The following is a 17,364-nucleotide window of genomic DNA, read 5'->3' on the forward strand; positions in this document are numbered from 1 at the left end:
TGAAAGTAAAAAAAAAAGCACATTGGCACATTGGCACATTGGCACATCCCGTATTGTCATCCCATTACCCTCTTACCAAATCATATGATAGTCGATGTGAACACAGTCGATCAGCTTTTGAGTCCTACATTCATTACTCTGTACATTTACTCACATGTTCAAGGTTGTACTTGCTTCTTTGAACAACCTTATTCATCTGTTTATTTAGGATTGGTGTTTTCCCCGACATACTCAAGACTCTCTCAGATAACCCGAGTTGGCTGTTCTCCGATTCCCCATCAGCTCACCCTACCCGCCAACTTCCATTTAATACCGCGCATTCGCCTCCATTTCCAAAGACAGACTCGAATTTCTCGAAATTAGACGTCGCCTGGATGACCCGAATACTCCATCCATTGGATACATCATGAGCCTAAGATGATCCCCCATTCCTCTGCCGGCAGCCAATCGTGGGGCCAACCTCTGCGAACTTTCAATGGCGGTCCTGGACGAGTTGACAATGTGCAGATGTTGGGACAATATGACCAGCCCGACAGGCCAGCCTCGCTGCCACAACCGCCAATTCGACAACCTGCTATTGTTGACCTGACCGCAGGCGGTCCGTTGTCGCAAGATAGAGAACCACCCCCCAAACGACCGAGATTGGAAGTTCCGAGCGGATCGAATCCATCAGATACTAGCACGGCAGTGGGAGAAACGAGGAGTACTCCCGGAAGTGCAATTTCGCGACCTGCAGTCTCGTGGCGCGGCCGTCCGGCCTGGTCCTTCCAGGCTGTCGTGTCGGAAATCCCGAACAATGAGAATCGTGGCGATGGCACTGCCGGATATAAGCCCCATTCTCCACCTCCGTTGCCGGCTCAGCCTTGGGTGAACGGTTTTGGGGCGGAACCTAGGGGAAGCGGAGTCGTGAAATCGAGGGAAAGCTCCCCAGTCGGGGCTGTACAGACGACCCCGTATTGCATTGAGATCCCTTCCGTTGCTCCGATCTACAAAAGTCAAAGTAAATGAATACCCGGATTCCTAAAATGTGACTATGGAGACTAATCGCTCGTTTCAGAACCCGCCGATTTCGCCCCATGGACCGGAAACCACCCAGAGGACGTCCTGAGCGAGCAAACCACGAAACAAGGGTATTTTGATCGTACACAGGTCTCCCAAAATGAATCGAATACAGCGCGTCCAGCATTATATGCGCAGCTCAAGAATCGCACCGGGTTACAGATGCTTTCATCTGTCTTCTCCGCGGCGTTGGAGAAACGACAAAGTCACAATACTATTCACGCTCCGTCAACCTTTAAACCGCCACCTCGAGTTACGCTCACCGACAACAAGCGCGAGGCATGGCTTCGAGATCTCGCCAACCCGTCTGTTCCGCTGCGAAGGTTGAGCCGAACCATTCCCCACGGGATCCGCGGCAAGATCCTCCTCGATCAGTGTCTCGGTAAATGGATCCCTGTTGCTCGTGCTGTCTGGTTGGCAAAGTGCGTGGGTGCGAATGAAATCCGTGCGTTCAAGCGAAAAGGCACAAGTGGGACTTTGGCTGTTGGATTAGAGGCGAAATGGGTCCGAGAATGGACGACAAATGTCCAGCAATTTGTTGAAGGGGTGTTTGCTTTCCCCAAGTCCTCGGATTGGAAGGCAAAGATGACATATGCGTAGGTGCTCGTGGACTACAGTAGATTGTGAGCAGCGTGCTAACCTTATCTCCAGAATCGGGTTGACTGCTCGTTTCTTTTCCGAGAACTTACTGGACCATGATCATTTCCTTGAATGGTTCTTGTCATCCTTTGAGACTGCTTCTATCGGCACGATTCCAATCTGGCTTTTAATGCTCGGCATATACTGGAATAGTATCATGCGATATCGGCGAAGGGGACGACGATTAGCTGAGCTACTGCTCCAAAAAGTGCAACAGGTGCGTCTAACTTGTACAAATTAATTTGTGCATGCAGTAAATACTGACAGCTCGCCATAGGCAACTGAAGCCAAGTTAATACAACTTCAACCTCTTATCGACCGTCTTTCTCGCTTTATCAAAAAACTTGTTCTTGACCACACATCTTCGATGATACTCCCAAATTCTTGGGACATGTACAAACAACTGGTGTCTTCTGCCCTTGATTTGAGCAATGAGGCAGAGAAAGCTCTTTTCCAGAGCCTCGCAGAGCGCAATGCGCGAGTGCAACGACCTAAGCACTCGAAACAGACAACCCAGCGTTCACCCCATCAACGCATCGTCCGACTTCTAGACTCCATCCGCACTGCTCACGATCTATCTTCTGTCTTTGGCTATCTCGACGCTTTTGATGACAAGGCTGTTTTGGTCTTCAAACTATTGGAATGGCTCTCTACACCCTTCCGCCATGGTCTCTGTCGGGTTTACATTGGTGTTCGCCTGCTCCGGAAATGGAAGTTGGCCGGCGTCGATATAGACAGTCACATACTGGCCTTTCTCTCGCGTGGACAGAACAATCAAAAGCTCAACATGGATCAGATCTACCATGTTGTTTCTGAGCTTGTCAGGTCACAGACATTTTCAGTTGGGCGCTATCTTCAATGGATCATGGCACGAGGCGTTACCAATGCATCGCCCTCAGCTGAGAAGCGCAAAGTAAGATTGAATTCACATGCCACACCCTTCTGATCACTGACATATCTGTAGGTAAAGGACCTGCCAATCGAAATCAGGCTCATAGCGCAACTCCCTGTTGCCCGTCTTCCAGAACACGTTGGGAACTTGCGGAGTACTCTGCTGACTCGGACTGGGCTCTCAGCTTTGGAAGAGAACGCAGCCATTGATAGCGTGAAGGACATAATCAGCCAACGTCTACCCGGGATTTTTGGCGTCCATGAACATGCGTCGATGGCATTAGACTCACTTCCACAAAACTTGCCTTGGGCTGTCAAAGCCGAGGTTGGCCAGTGGCTACGCAGAGCAATTGGGGAACACAACTGGGGCGCAAAGTAAGCATTTGCATTTTTATCCCTTGAACCCATCACCTATCTTACTAACTCGCCACTAGGTCAACTAACAGAGAAATGTTTCCCGTTGGCATTGCCTCTGTAGTTTCTGCACTGACTCCTGCCGAGTTTTATGTCGTCCGCGATGCTCTTGAATCATTTGGTGATATTTCAATGTTAGCAGATGTGTTGAAGTTTGCATCTAGTTGTGGTGATAGCACCGTTCTCGCCTCGGTTGCAGATACTACAAATTGCCATTTCGACTCTCTTTGCGTGATTGGCGCTACAACCGATCTGTTTCGGAGACTCATTGATGCCTACGCCGGAATTAAGAGATTTGGCATGCCAAGTCTCGATCTGATATTCTCTTTGATCGAACTCGGTTTGCGCATCCCGAGTGAACTGAACACTGTGTCCATTCTTCGCCAGGATCTCTCCCGCATGGAAAACAAGTCAATTATGACCGCATCTTCCCCGGTCTCTGATCACATTCCAGATGGTTTTGGTGGCGTTGATCCCTTCTTCCAAGAGAAGCTAGATCGGCTTTTGCAATCAGGAAATGTCATGGATGAGCCCACTCTGGACGCGATCTTTAACACCCTCATAAAGCATTTGGAATCTGATGATGGCCATGCGAATCTGTCAGCAAATGACACCTGCCGTTACCTTGCACAGCTGAGGTCTTTTCATCCAAAGCATTTCGATGGCATTCTTGCCCGTTGGGTCTGTGATCATTTGCGATCTCCTGAACGTACTATCTTGCTAAGAATTCTGCCGCCGCTAATTGGTGTTGGATGCGTTACTATCAGAGCTTTTTTGACTCTTGCAAAGAAACTCACACTCTCTACGCCATCAACAGTCCCCAACGCAGCCCAGCTGCCTGCTGACCTTGTCCAACTTCTTGTCTCTGGTGACGAAGACAGCAAGTCCATTGATTTAGTGTCATATCGATTCCAGTTGGCACAGCAGGAGTTTCTCAACAAGAACTCCGAGGAAGCGCTCAAAATTGTTTGCGATGCCGCTTCTTCCAACGCCAATGGCTCTTCCACTAGACGCAGCGAGCTGGAACACTCCATAACCATGCTGTTACGTGATCTCCTTGTGCGTCACCCTGAATGTGCGGCACAGAATGGCATGCAAAAGCTCATGGAACAATACCCAGCCGCTTTGGGTATTGTCCAGAAAGCGCTCGACCTTTTATTGGGCATCGAGTCACATTCCGATGGCAACTCAGTCCTCTCAAAGGTCGAAAAACTTGCCTGTATGACCGACGATTTCTCGCTCCCATTCTGCCAGTTGAAGCTTCAAGTTCTATTCTATGCGGTTTCTGGGTCTGAAGACCGAACCAATATTGTTGATGCCATGTTCAAAACTGCCGTATCAGACTGCCGTGCTCGCAGACTTCACTGGGTTGACCTGGTTGCACTGATGAGCCCGGACGCCGTACGCCAAATCCGGGAGCGTGCGGAGAAGGCGTTTTTCTCTATCCCACTGCTCGAAGAGCCAATGGGTGATATTCCTGATTCGCCTGACAAGCTGGGATCATTGGAAACTGCTAGAATGTATTTGACCATTATCGAAGAGCTTGCGAGCAGCATCCCCGATTCTGGAGCTCCATTTGTTGCTCCGGTGCTCGTGGAAAAGATGGATTCCCTTCTCCACAAGATCATCACTATGCACAACAGTACCCTTGCCAAGGGTGTGGCCAACACAGATCGTTCAAAATTTGAGCGGGCTCTTGCATTTTGGTTCTCCGCTTTGCTGAGGATCGTAGTCCTCCATCGGTCTGCATTTGCCCAACCGCCCTCATCTCTCAAGATTAACCCTCTGCACGAACAGCTCCGGCTTTTGACATCAATTTTCTGCATTGCACTCTCGCGCCTCCCCGGGGATGTCCTTCGTCTATTCCCTGCAGCCGATTACTTCCCGCACCCAACCCCAACTGAAGGCTTCCGTCCCTGCCCAGGAATTCTCTTACAGACCCACGCTCTCGACGTGGCTGCCTCGTTAATCGACATCTTCCCAGACGATGTCCGCCACCAGTGCGCAAGGTTCCTGAAAGAGAAATGCCCATCATTTGTTCCATTTCAGAACGACTCTCGCTTCCTCTACCTTCTGGGCCCAATGCCAGACCAATCTGCAAGTGCCCAGCAAGTCTCAGCCCCGTCTCCGGCAGCATCGGGGTCAACGCCAACTCCCACCCCCGCTCTTTTCTCTATAGTTGGATCATCTTCAGCGCAGCAGTCTGTCGCAGCAGCATCGGGTCTGTCGACCGGGCCGCCTGATTCGAATTCCATGGTAAGCCGACTTCGTCTTCAACACCGCGGTCGTATTGTCGGTCCCTATCCGGTCCGTCCTTGGGAACTACTTGAGGATGCGGCACCGTTCCTGGGCGTCAATGATACAGCTGTCAATCTGGGCTTTTTTGATGCTAGACGTGTGAGAGCTTGAGGATCAGTCCGATCACCAATTTATTGGGAGAGGTCACACTCCTACACATACTACACTTTGCATCCTCCCTTTACCTTTCTTTCTCGTCCTTTTCCTCCTCTTTACCTCTTCCCAGCGTAATATTCTCTATATACGATCCCTTCTCGACTCCTTACCTCCACATTCTGCCACCCTCACAGCATATCCTCTCTGTCCTCACCACCTCCACTTCTATTTCAACCATGAGCGCTTGTATATGGAAATTTGCCCCATTTTCTTCTGTCCTTGCGTTCTGTTCTTTTTGTTTGGCGTGCATCACTATCCCCACTGGCATTCAGTTTCGGCATCTATGACGTGCAACCTGGCATCGACAAGCATCTTGTACATATAAATCGGCTTTCGATCTCGGCGTTTACATGGACGGAGATCAAGTTGCCATTCAGGCCATGTCAATCAAATCAATCAAATCGGATCATACTATCATCGCTGAGGCACTTCATACTGTTTTTTTAAAAAAAATTCCCCAGCCACCAGGGCAGCTTGTTGTGGGTAAATGACGACGCTAACCAAGACCAGCACTGTTCAGTACTAATGTATGCAATGCATTGAATTGCCTTTAAGAATGAGCAAGCCTGCAGAATAAAACTTAAAATTGGGTAACTGAATCGAGCATGTTCATCGTAAGATACATGCTCCCCTTTTTTTGGTGGTGGTGGTGTTGTTTTTGTTTTTTTTTTTTTGGTTTTCCCTGAAAAACTTGGAATACACAGCATCGAATAGAGAAGACCATGCCATTAAAGCAGCATGGAACAAAAAGAGGAAAAAGATAAGAATAAAACGCCTCTTTATGGCAAGAAAATCAAACCGGATAACTTCCTCCACTCCCATCTCAATCATGTATCATCTGTCAATCTCAGACCTACTTCTTCGAAGAAGTACCACTGTCGACACTGCTCTTATCACTGGGATCGAGGCCTCGGCTCTTCCGAGTATTATCCCTGCGCTCATTCTCTAGCTCTTGAATCACCTCTTGCAAAAGATGCTCAGGGACACGCGAGTCAGGATCAATCAAGGCACGCTGCGCATTCATGTCACGGGTGTACTGCTCGACTGTTTTGCCAGTGTCGGTCTTGGGTTGGTACTTTTTCTTAAGTGGTTTGCGATGCTGGAAAGCATGGCGGGCCAATTGGTACTTGCCATCTGGCAATGCGGGCTGGAGTCTTCTGCTCCCACTCTTGGTTGGAGTGGGTGTAACCACTTCCGGGGACTTGCCTTTGTCTGGAGTGCCCTTTTCATTTACTTTGAGAGTCTCGACGGTATTAGGGGTCTTTGTATCGGCAGCTTTCAGTGAGTTGGGTTTGGCTGGAGTCCGAAGTTTAGCGCTTTCCCGAGACTCGTCGGTGTCTGGTGTCTTTGGGCCGGCCTCGGAGGAGGACCCAGCGCTTTCAGGGTCGATATTCAGTGGTGGCTTGGTTTCATCCATCAACTCTTCTTTGTTTTGATCATGAGTTGGAGCACAGGTGGATTCGGTCTGAGGCAGGCTGGACTCGGTCTCAGGTCCAGTAGGCTTGTTCTCCGACTTGATAGGCTCCGTCACAGGTGCGGCGAGCGCAATCGGAGTCTCAGCGGACCTGCTCATATATGCCGTATTGATTCTTCCCGGAGAGCCAGCTTGCATAGAGACGGGGTCACTCTGGGTCTTGGCAGGAGCGGAAACTGGAGCCATGTCACAGCCCCCATCGGTGTTGGAGTGGCGCGGCCGGAACAGTTGGCGACCTCTCTCGACCTCGGGAGTCTGGACTTTAGTCTGTGTCAAGATTGACTCGGATTCATTGACTGTGGGCGACGACTTGATGTTCCGCTGACTATCCAAGCTAGATTGGCGACTACGAGGATCTTCGTTGGGAGGGTAGGGCTGATTGTAGTCAGGCTGCACGAAACAAGCGCCCGGGGGACCAGACCAGCTTGACTGCATTTGCACGACGGGTTCGTCAGCAGGGTAGGGCTCGTAGTAGAGTTGCCGGTGATGTTCGGTGTCAAATTGAGGCTGGCTGGAGACAATCAAGGGACAGTCGGGACGAGGAGGCAATCGTCGGCGACCGAGAACAGGACCAGCAATAGGCTGAGGCTGAGGCTGGGTAAGGATTGGAGGAAGAGTATTGGGAGACTGGTATGATTGATTGCCCAAGAACACAGGAAACCCTGGGGTTGGCATAGCAGTGTACTCAGCATGATATGGCGGGGGTGGGCCTTCATGGATTTGCATTTGGTTGAACACAAGAGGAGGATTGGGAAATGTACCCGCAGCTACGAAGTTTTGATTGGGGTAGTTGGAGAAGTTGTTGCCCTGATAGTTCGGGTGGAAATTGTTGCCAGGGAAGTTTTGATTGAAGTTGGGGTTAAAATAGCCCTGGTTGAAGTTGTTCTGAGGGAACCCCTGGCCACCGGGATAGTTCTGAGCGAAAGAGCCAAGAGGAGAATGGCCTTGACCATTGAAGCTTTGACTGTGACCATGATTTGCAAAGGGTGGGTTTTGCTGCCTGGGGGCAGGACCAGGACCATTTCGAAATCCCCCTCTGTTGCTGTTGTTGTTGCTACCGCTGTACCATGGACGGTGGAAGGATCTACGACCATTATTGTTGTATCGCTGCTGGTTGCCACGGCTTGGGAGAGGTTGATTAGATGGCCTTTGTCCTGCAGGGTAATCCTGAGGAAGTTGAGTGTCGTTGGGGTCCATGCTGGATCTGGTCATATAGTACTCGGGGTTGTTCTGGAAATGCTAGAAGAAACAAGTGGTCAGTAGAGTCAGAGCGAAATTGGACAGCCGACTTGCCTGGAGGGCATCTGCGTAATCGTCAGGGTATGCGAAAGTGACAACGCCAAAGGTCGACTCTTTTCCTTCTGCGGTGACAAAGTGTTGAACACTTATGCCCTCAAGACTACCAAGTCCTTTCAGGGCATCAGAGACTTCGGATTGTTTGATGGGAGCATCAGAGAGATAACCGAAATTGGCAGTTCCTAAGAGAAAATGCAAAGTGTGAAGATGTGAAGATGTGAAGATGTGAAGGTGGGAAAGTGCGACGGTGCAAAGGCAGAAGATGAAGTCCAAATAAGCAGGGAAACTCACGTTTAGCCTTGGATGATTCCAATCTCAACACCCGATTATGTAGCATCAGGGTTTTATTTTGTTTCAATGCAGCATTTGCTGATTTGGTGTTCTATATTTACTATGTTAGCACAGGCCATACATGCCATATATGCCAAATACACGGCATGTACACGGCGTATGTCTCATAGATCTCATAGATCTCATCTGAAATAGTTCAACTCACCTCAAATTGTACAAAGCCAACAGGTAGTTTCTTCATCCCCTGTGACATTTTGATCTTAACATGACATCGGCCAAAGACAGAGATCATCTCTGTAAGATCTTCTTCCAACTTTTCAGGAGCAACCTTGATTGAGAGGCTATTTGGTCAGTATATCGATTATCAGATAGGACTGGGCAATACCTACTTTCCTACAAAGACACAACAGTCGGGAAGAAAGAGGCCCTGTGCATTTCCTTTGGTTGGAGTTTGATTCAATCGGTCCGCACGTGGAGCCGGCGTTTTTATGTCGGCTGGCTTGACTGGCTTGACTGACTTCGCTGACTCGGCAACGGTTTGTTCCGGGGTACTTGGCACTGAGCTACTAGATTCGGGGACACTAGAATCTGAGGCTGAATGGTCATCGACATCTTGCTTTGTGATAATGGGTTCCGGGGCACTGTGCCCAGAAATACTAGGCTCAGAGCCATTCTGTTCGACGTAATGGATCGCCATCGGGGAGATATATAATCAACACGAGTAACTGAAAATTTGTACTGCAGTCAACGAATGGTTCAACTGCGATTAACGAGTGTGGTATGGATATATAGAAAAAGGAGAGAGAAGAGAGCGAGGTATGCCTACGTGGATATTCTCTATGAACACCGTCTCCGTCGCCAGTTTCGGATATTATCGAAAAAAAGATTTCCCAGCACCGACAAGGAGATATGAAGCTATCCATGGTATATTTCTGGAGCGGAGAAGGGGGGACTCCTAGTACTAATTCGAAGCGATTTTGACTCAGAATCAAGCCTTACCCAGGACTCTGCAGTCCATGAGACCATCTAACCACTGGTTCACAATCGGACACCCAGAAGAATCATCGGAGCCGGGCCCTCATGAAGAGCGTTAGTAGCGCATACTATTCCAGATAGAGTTGGCCATGTAGTCCACGGGCCTGGATGTCCTTCCCAAAGAGGGAATACGCGTCATACCAATTCAGGTGTCGGCCTGGCGAAGTATACGGGAGACTCCTGAGGATCAGAATGTCGTAAGCCATCGGCACATGCATGATATTTGATACAGTCCTAAGCTCAGCAGGGATAATGGAAGATCAAGTCTCCAATATGTTGGCCTGTGCATTTAGCATGAGTCTTGAACGAATCCCCAGTAAGTAAAGTTGCGACATGATGACGTGTACATTATTGAGAGGAGGTCAAATACTTCCCAAAGGTATGCAGATATACATATGCGATAGGAACAAGGAAAATGAAGTATAAAGGAAGTTAGGGTAAGAGGAAAGAGAAGGGAGACGAGACCAAACATCCCAAACACTATCTATCTTATCGGGCCCGTTCACGCCACCTCGGAAGCCGACATCTGATATCAAGAAACTCCATCTCCAAATCTGGGCCTCTCCCTATTCTCCATTACAATTACACAATGATTCCAACTCGACGTCTAGCCCAAGGCGGTTTCTTCAAACGCAGCGCCGGCGAGCTCGGCCGTTTATCAAAGATCGGTAAGTTGTGTCAAATGTCAATGTCGTCAGTCTTGCAGCTCAACTAATTTGCCGCAGCTTGGAACACAGAGGCCCTTCATACTCCGACTAAACCTTATGTCCTCCTAAATTTCGAAGACGAGGGCACCGTTGCAGGATGCAAGACCATGGCCGACCGCGCAGTAGGGGGATTTAGCACAGCGAGCCTAGACTACGAATCAGCTGAACCTTCTTCAAATACTCCCTCACATGCGCGTTTTCACGGTAGCATCTCAACCAAACTTCCTGACAATTGGCGCGTCGAAAGAACCGGCAAGTCCCTACCCGCTATCTAAGTAGCGACACCCTCAAGTGGCCTAGAACACGAAAGAAAAAGAAAAAAAAAAGAAAACAACTAATACCCGCACACCAGGCTACGCCGCGTTTCGCAACCAAGATCGGGGCTTTTGGCTCTTCGGTCGGCTCTTCTGGGATGTTGATCCCTATGCGTACCTTGCCCTGCGTATCAAGTCTGATGGCCGCCGGTACACCGTCAACGTGCAGACAGACGCGGTCGTCGAGACGGATATCCACCAGCACAGACTATACACGCGACACCATCGCCTGCGCAACATACCAAAATCGCAGGAGGACTATGACTTCCAAGCAGACTCACCCGATGCCGTTGAGAACTTATATCCAACTGGCCTGCCCGCTGCGCTTTCAGACGTCCCACCTGAATCGACGATTATCTCTACCTCTACCACAACAACGACGTCTGGCTCAAATGGATGGGAGACTGTTCTCTTGCCTTTCAACTCGTTCGTGCGTACGAACCATGGCTTTGTAATTGAGCCGCAGACTTCTTTGACTCGGCAACGTGTCAAGAGTATTGGTATTGGTCTCACGGACCGTGTTGAGGGCCCATTTGATCTACGCATTCATAAGATCTGGGCGACGAATGGCATTAGTGAGGCTGAGATTGAAGAGGAGCGCCGTATTTGTGGTGATCATGCGCTGCCTCTTAATGAGGGCGCTAGCCCTGGTTGGATTGATAAGCCCAAGGAGAAGCCCATCAAGGAAGAGAAAAAGCAACAGGATTGGGATTCGAACAAGAAAGGTCTTAGGGGGTTGAAATCTGAGTGGGAGGAGTAAAGGTAAGGCCATATATGGATGGCCATATATGTGTATAATTATCCCTGCTACCGCATCTACAGTGGGCCAACCATTGAACATGACACTTGGGTTTCGTTCTCGTCTCGTGTCAATCGTTAACAAACATAGAACCTGAACCCACATCCATTTTATCCCTTCAATATACCGGGTCTAAGCATATACCTCACTCTAGATCTTCCCACCAGTTATCTTCTCCCAGGCCTCCTGGTATTTCTCAGCCGTCTTAAGTGCAATGTCATCAGGCATGCGCACACCCTCCTTGCCCTTAAGACCTTCACTGACCAACCAGTCACGCAGGAACTGCTTGTCGAAACTGGCCTGGCCGCGACCGACAGTGTAAGATTCCTTAGGCCAGAAGCGGGAGGAGTCGGGCGTCAGGACTTCATCAGCTAGCACGACCTCACCAGTTTCCTCGTCAACCCCAAACTCAAACTTGGTGTCGGCGATGATCACACCCCGCTCAAGAGCGTACTCGTGCGCTGTCTTGTAGAGCTCAACGGCCATCTTGGCAACCGTCGAAGCGTAGGGTTCACCCAGGATGGCGACAGCTGTGAGTGACGGTTAGGTGGAGTTCTTGTCTCGTGCACTATACTTCTAATACAGATATATCTCAAGCCAACAGATTCGACGAAAAGAACATACCTTGATCCGGATGAATATTCTCATCATGCTCGCCTTGCTCTGCCTTCGTGCTGGGGGTATAGATGGGCCCGTCGGGGAAAGCCTGGCTCTCCTGTAGACCGGCGGGGACCTTGATTCCATGCACGGTCCCGGACTTCTTATATTCATTCCATGCCGAGCCGGTGATGTATCCGCGGACGATTGCCTCAATGGGGAGAATGCGCAGCTTGCGTACTTGCATACTCCGATTCTGCAGGATAGGGCGGAGGGATTCCGGGATCTGGGGCGGGAGGTCGAGGGTAATGAAGTGGGTGCGGAGAGAGGGGTTTGCCTCTGTCAGGGCCTTGAACCACGTTTGCGTGCAGAGGGTGAGGAGAACGCCTTTGTTAGGGATACCCTAGTTTGGAAAAAGACTGGCATTAGCGAGCGGTCTTATTAAACAATTGGGGTATTGATGTGGGGAATTTGATACGTTCTCCATGATCACATCGTAGGCGGAGATGCGATCGCTCGCAACGAAGAGGAGGGTCTTGTCGTCAATTTCATAGAGGTCGCGGACCTTGCCTCTGGCGATAAGGGGCAAGGCACCCTGCAAATCTGTGGTAGTCAGAGCTTGAGCCATTGTGAAATCGGTCAAGTGGTGAGAGGAAAATAGTTCTGCGTCATCTTTTTTTTCCCGAGTACTGTCCCGCATTGCAGCCTTGCAGCCTCAGGTGTCGATCAATAATCCCCAACACGCGCGCCCTTGGAACAATGCCGTTAGAACACAGCAAGATGTGGCAGCCATAGCGAAGGCAAAATGACGCGTTATTTGACTCCCTGGAGGGTGTCCTTGCTGTGTCTGGTCACGCTCTACACTGAAGGCGTAGTGCCCAATTCTTCTGCTATTGACGTCCTTTCGTTCCTCACAGCGGGTCTGTTCCCACTAGATGCCGCCGATAAGCAATGGGAGGAGCATTACTTGCCGACAATTTCAGCGCTTGAAGAATGTCTGTCCCACCATGAGTCCTCTGTTCCTGGGCGCACACTCTGGGACTTGTTTCTGAAGAATCTCTGGTCGATCGACTCACTGGATGCGCTGGAAACTTTCTTCGGCGAGGTCATCCCGTCGCTCTTGGCTAAATCACGCGATGAACTGATCCATGACAGGGATAATGGGATTGCGCCCGTGGTAGATGATCGTATACGCTTGTCCAGGAGCTCACCGCTTGGTGCGTTTGTACGAAGAGCTTATCTTGAATACACGCGGCTGCAGTTTCATGATTCTGTGAAGCTCTGGGCAGGATTTGTCAAATATCGTCTACCCACTTACGGCTACTGGAGTCGCAGGCATCGTGAGGCCGAAGAAATCGCCGTTGATGTAAACTTACGCGACCTGGGACTGGATTCAACCAGCCACCTTTCACAGGTGGTGTATGGTAACATCGAAGATGATGAGGATGGAGAGGGAGAGGTCAGTGTCAAGGATGCAGAGCGATTGATCGAGTTCCAAGTTGGTGAACTGCAAAGTAAGCAGTCCTTGTCTGGTTTGTTATGCCCGTGTGCTAATGGACGTAGGGATGGGAGGCAGAGTTCCGGATGGAATGAGGGCTCAGCTGAAACGCATCATGACCTCAGAGTCTTCAGTCCCAGTAATGATGTATTATTTGGAGTAAGTTGTTGCATACACCAACAACAATGTATATGGTGATTGACAAAATGCCAGATATCTCGACGCCTGGAGGGCTGGAGACTACACCTCAGCGTTCGATAATCTCCACCGCTACTTCGACTACACCATGCACGCGAATCTCGACCGAAGTGCATATCAATTTGCTCTTCTAAATCTGGCCATCATGCAAGCCGATTTTGAATGTTTCAGTGAAGCTATCTCAGCCGTGCAAGAGGCCGTAGCAATTGCTCGCGAATCTCACGACATGAACTGCCTGAACTTCTGCATGAGCTGGCTGTATCACTTCGGAAAAGCTTTTCCAGAGCAGATGCGGGAAGTTCAGAACAGTGGCATGTTAGGCAATGAAAAAGAGGGCCTCACTTTCCTCAAGGCCAAATCCAAGGAGACCGACATGTGGTCTCTCATGAGCACCACATTACTTAGCGAAGCTAAGTTAGAGATGCAGCAAGTAAGGATCCCTGTTTCCCTTCAACGAAGTTGATCCTCATTATGAATAGGGAGAGAGTCTTGCATCAATTGTCGAATCCTTCGTGCGAGCATCCCACGTTAATGTGACAAAGGGCATCACGTCCCCCACAGGTGCATATATGCTGTTGCAGGGCTCCATGTACGCTAGGATAGGTATGATGCCAAGTGCACGGTAACTGTGATAGTGCTAACACAGTTGACAGGAGCTACTCACCTTGCTTGGCTGAACACCGAGATCTTCCGCGAGTGTTATTCGGAGGGCCAACCTCATGATGACTTTGTCAAGATCACATTCCGAAATTGCCAAGTAGTATGTCAACTGCCTTAGTCTGGAAGTGCTTGACAGAAATGCTGATTCATCTTCTACAGTTGGCACAGAAAGGCAAATACAAGGAGGCATCCACACGGATGAATACGATCGACCCAGAGAAGCTCCGAGCTTTCAGATACAGCAACGCCTGGACTTATTTTTCAGGGCTACTGCAACTGCAGCGACAAATTTGTCGGTAAGGACCTCCCAACCTTATTTCTTCTTATCGGTCCATCCCTAACAACGAACAGCGACGACAAAGTGGCCGTCGAACACATTTTATCCCAACTCCAGGCAGTGCAACTCCGTGACTTCGACATGCGCATGCTTTTAGCCTTCTATTCAATCGAATTCACCATGCGCCAAGGTGACTACGGTCGTGCTTTGAGAATGGTCGAGCAAGCCGCGCATTCCATGCAACCAGAGAACTTCGACGTCCACTCCCAAATCAAGCTCCTCTGTCTAAAAGCACAAATCCTCGGTAAATCCGGCCAACCGCAACGCGGCTTCTCCCTCGCCATGCGCGCAGCGAGCATCGCGCATCGCTCAAAAGTCCTCGCCGACCTATGGGAGGCCATCTGCACACTAGCGACGGTGTTGCTGAGTCTCCGTGAATTCGAAGCCACGGGCGAACTAGTCGAGAGCATCATGCCCCAGGTCCTGGAGTCAGAAGATTACAGCCTCATCGCGCAAGCGTATTCACTTCTCGTCGACGCAAATATGGGCATGGCGGGTGAGCTGTGGAGCTTAGAGGGCCGAGACTCGACGTCTACGAGGAAAGAGTACATTAACCGTGCGCTTGGATACATTGACTCGGCGTATGATCATTTCGAGGAAATTGAGGATATCAAGGGACAGACAGAGATGATGGCTAAGAAGGCCACTGTCATGCATCTTACGGGCGATCCAGTCTTAGCGAATGATTACGCTGCCAAGTATCTGGATCTGCGGAGACTACGCACTGAAACCTGAATCGCTTTTCCACCGAAACCATAATATTCACATCCCAAATTGTCCGATTGTCGAAATCTACACAGATGACCGTTTTTGCAAGTGAGCTGGCAAATCTATCAGTTGCAGAACGAGCGTGAAGAGATCGGCACAGATGAGACTTTCCCCAGCAAGCTTAGATTAATCTGTGAAACTTTCGACCGAGAAACATCTCCAGAGCTACAGCGATGTCAATAGACATTGCTTGTCATCAGCTTGTGAATGTATCGTGTTCTCTCTTGATCCAACAATCTCACTCATCATTTCTTGCCGGATATAGAGTGCTGAGATGAGAATTTGACCAGCAGGAATGCGGGGACAAGCAGTGGCCCATGCGCAAAATATCAAATGGCGTTCTTAGTACCTTGTGGACACTCTGTGACATGCGTTCCGCGTTTAGCCGACTTTGAGCGCATGATTGCCTGATTGTGCAATTTTTCGAGTCATCCACTCCACAGCTTTGATTCAGTATTGTTTCCACAGCCGAGTTCTTCTACTTGGCATCTAAGAGGTCCCAAGCGTGTTCGAATGGTAGAGATAAGCCATGTAGCCATGTAGCCATATTGACATTTTTAGATCTCCGGACGCTACATCATTTGATAGCCAATGTGACTGATCACCTTTGACGCAGATCCAAGTCCCCCCCCCCCCCCCCCCCCCCCCCCCCCCACGCGGAGTAAGGTCAGTCTTCCGGTGCCCGAGAACGCCCAGGTTCCACCCGGAAGTCAAAATTCTATCAGAGTCAAAAAATACTTTGTGGTGTTATAGTTGGGAAGTCTTTTCAGTAACTCTAACCCTACTTCATGAAACTCCCAGCCTCATCCTCCCGAGAGAACAAACGGAGTCCACTCACCAACTCCAAAGGCTCGATGAAAACCAGCAGAAACATCCCAACCTCGCCAGCACTCACATCAGACCCAAACCCAGCCCCTCCATTCCGCAGTGTCTCCGCCTGCAACAGATGTCGTCTCCGCAAACACCGCTGTGATCAACGCCTGCCTCGCTGCGAGTCATGCGAGAAAGCCCAAGTCCGCTGCGTGGGCTACGACCCGCTCACCAAGCAAGAAGTCCCACGCAGCTACGTAGCCTTCCTCGAAAGCCGCGTCAAGTATCTCAACCAAGTCCTCATCGACCACGGCATCGGGTTCAAGCCCGCTACCGCCTACGACGAGGAAGAAGCGCTGAAGATGGAAACCGGCCATTCGCCGAGGTTGGAGGCGGGGCCACGGGAGACGAGAGAATTGCCAGAGCAGTCGGAGACCCAAACGGGGATGGGGGCGCGCACGGCCCGTAAGAGGAAGTGGACTCCGTCTTCGGAGGACACCATTCCGACTAGACAGGCCAAGCGCTTGGCGCAGTTAAATGTTCTTCTTACGGAGTTGTTGACGGATGGATGTGACCATCGTCATTGTTCGCGGGATCCGGGTGGGGGATATTTGCGTGCTGCTCGTAGGCAGCGTGTACAGGAGGACTCGAGGGAGCAGAGATTGCCGTGGTCGCCGCGGAGTGTGGATTCGATTGAGCAAGATAACCGCGTGACGAGGTCTGCGTCCCCGGGGTCATTGCACGAGCCATATCATTATCCCAGGGCGACTCCTGGGCGTGGCTCGTCGATGATCGGTGGTGAAACTATGAGAGCGGATCATGGGCGTGAAGTGCGTGACGCGAAAAGACAGCCTAGGGTTGAGCTTGATTTGGTTAACTTCGAGTCTGAGATCATGCCTCTTGCTGGGGGTGGTAAAGTGCGGAACGCCAATGTCGTTCGGCATTTGAATGTTTCCAGCCGTGCGTCGTCGCCGGATGATGAGGGCCGTTCTAGTCCCGAGCCCAAATTTGATATTGCTGCTGATCTGCTTCGAGGACGGAGGGAGAGGGAGAGGGCTAATTACGATCTGCTGGATGAATTCCTTGTTGACTGGACTGAGTGATGTTTGCCTTCTTCCCTGCG

The 17,364-nt window shown here is 50.2% G+C and overlaps 6 protein-coding genes across 6 annotated transcripts; 4 read left to right on the plus strand and 2 right to left on the minus strand.

The window, feature by feature from the left end:
• Window positions 1-417: 417 nt before the first annotated feature.
• Window positions 418-5,412, plus strand: Pdw03_5516 (Mediator of RNA polymerase II transcription subunit 12; the record flags this gene model as incomplete). Its single annotated transcript, XM_014683315.1, has 6 exons — window positions 418-1,000; window positions 1,058-1,655; window positions 1,711-1,915; window positions 1,976-2,611; window positions 2,663-2,964; window positions 3,024-5,412. The coding sequence occupies 6 exons, from the start codon at window positions 418-420 to the stop codon at window positions 5,410-5,412; spliced, it is 4,713 nt and encodes a 1,570-aa protein (XP_014538801.1).
• Window positions 5,413-6,310: 898 nt separating this feature from the next.
• Pdw03_5517 (Nucleotide-binding, alpha-beta plait) lies at window positions 6,311-9,215 on the minus strand (the record flags this gene model as incomplete). Its single annotated transcript, XM_014683313.2, has 5 exons — window positions 6,311-8,170; window positions 8,225-8,409; window positions 8,519-8,609; window positions 8,724-8,859; window positions 8,908-9,215. The coding sequence occupies 5 exons, from the start codon at window positions 9,213-9,215 to the stop codon at window positions 6,311-6,313; spliced, it is 2,580 nt and encodes an 859-aa protein (XP_014538799.2).
• A 927-nt stretch (window positions 9,216-10,142) lies between these two features.
• Window positions 10,143-11,334, plus strand: Pdw03_5518 (NADH:ubiquinone oxidoreductase intermediate-associated protein 30; the record flags this gene model as incomplete). The annotated part of the gene is made up of 3 exons (XM_066101077.1): window positions 10,143-10,221; window positions 10,279-10,512; window positions 10,613-11,334. 3 exons carry the CDS (start codon window positions 10,143-10,145, stop codon window positions 11,332-11,334), a joined length of 1,035 nt encoding a protein of 344 aa, XP_065958017.1.
• A 189-nt stretch (window positions 11,335-11,523) lies between these two features.
• Pdw03_5519 (Phosphoribosylaminoimidazole-succinocarboxamide synthase) lies at window positions 11,524-12,598 on the minus strand (the record flags this gene model as incomplete). Its single annotated transcript, XM_014683310.1, has 3 exons — window positions 11,524-11,903; window positions 11,998-12,373; window positions 12,449-12,598. The coding sequence occupies 3 exons, from the start codon at window positions 12,596-12,598 to the stop codon at window positions 11,524-11,526; spliced, it is 906 nt and encodes a 301-aa protein (XP_014538796.1).
• Window positions 12,599-12,775: 177 nt separating this feature from the next.
• On the plus strand, window positions 12,776-15,398 carry Pdw03_5520 (Anaphase-promoting complex subunit Apc5, putative; the record flags this gene model as incomplete). The annotated part of the gene is made up of 7 exons (XM_014683309.1): window positions 12,776-13,484; window positions 13,534-13,627; window positions 13,682-14,096; window positions 14,146-14,269; window positions 14,320-14,426; window positions 14,486-14,622; window positions 14,678-15,398. The coding sequence occupies 7 exons, from the start codon at window positions 12,776-12,778 to the stop codon at window positions 15,396-15,398; spliced, it is 2,307 nt and encodes a 768-aa protein (XP_014538795.1).
• Window positions 15,399-16,219: 821 nt separating this feature from the next.
• On the plus strand, window positions 16,220-17,344 carry Pdw03_5521 (Fungal transcriptional regulatory protein, N-terminal; the record flags this gene model as incomplete). Its single annotated transcript, XM_014683308.2, has 1 exon — window positions 16,220-17,344. One exon carries the CDS (start codon window positions 16,220-16,222, stop codon window positions 17,342-17,344), a length of 1,125 nt encoding a protein of 374 aa, XP_014538794.2.
• Between the last annotated feature and the right edge of the window lie 20 nt (window positions 17,345-17,364).

The sequence above is a fragment of the Penicillium digitatum genome, chromosome 6 (assembly GCF_016767815.1).
Source record: "Penicillium digitatum chromosome 6, complete sequence".
In the NCBI taxonomy this organism is placed as follows: domain Eukaryota; kingdom Fungi; phylum Ascomycota; class Eurotiomycetes; order Eurotiales; family Aspergillaceae; genus Penicillium; species Penicillium digitatum.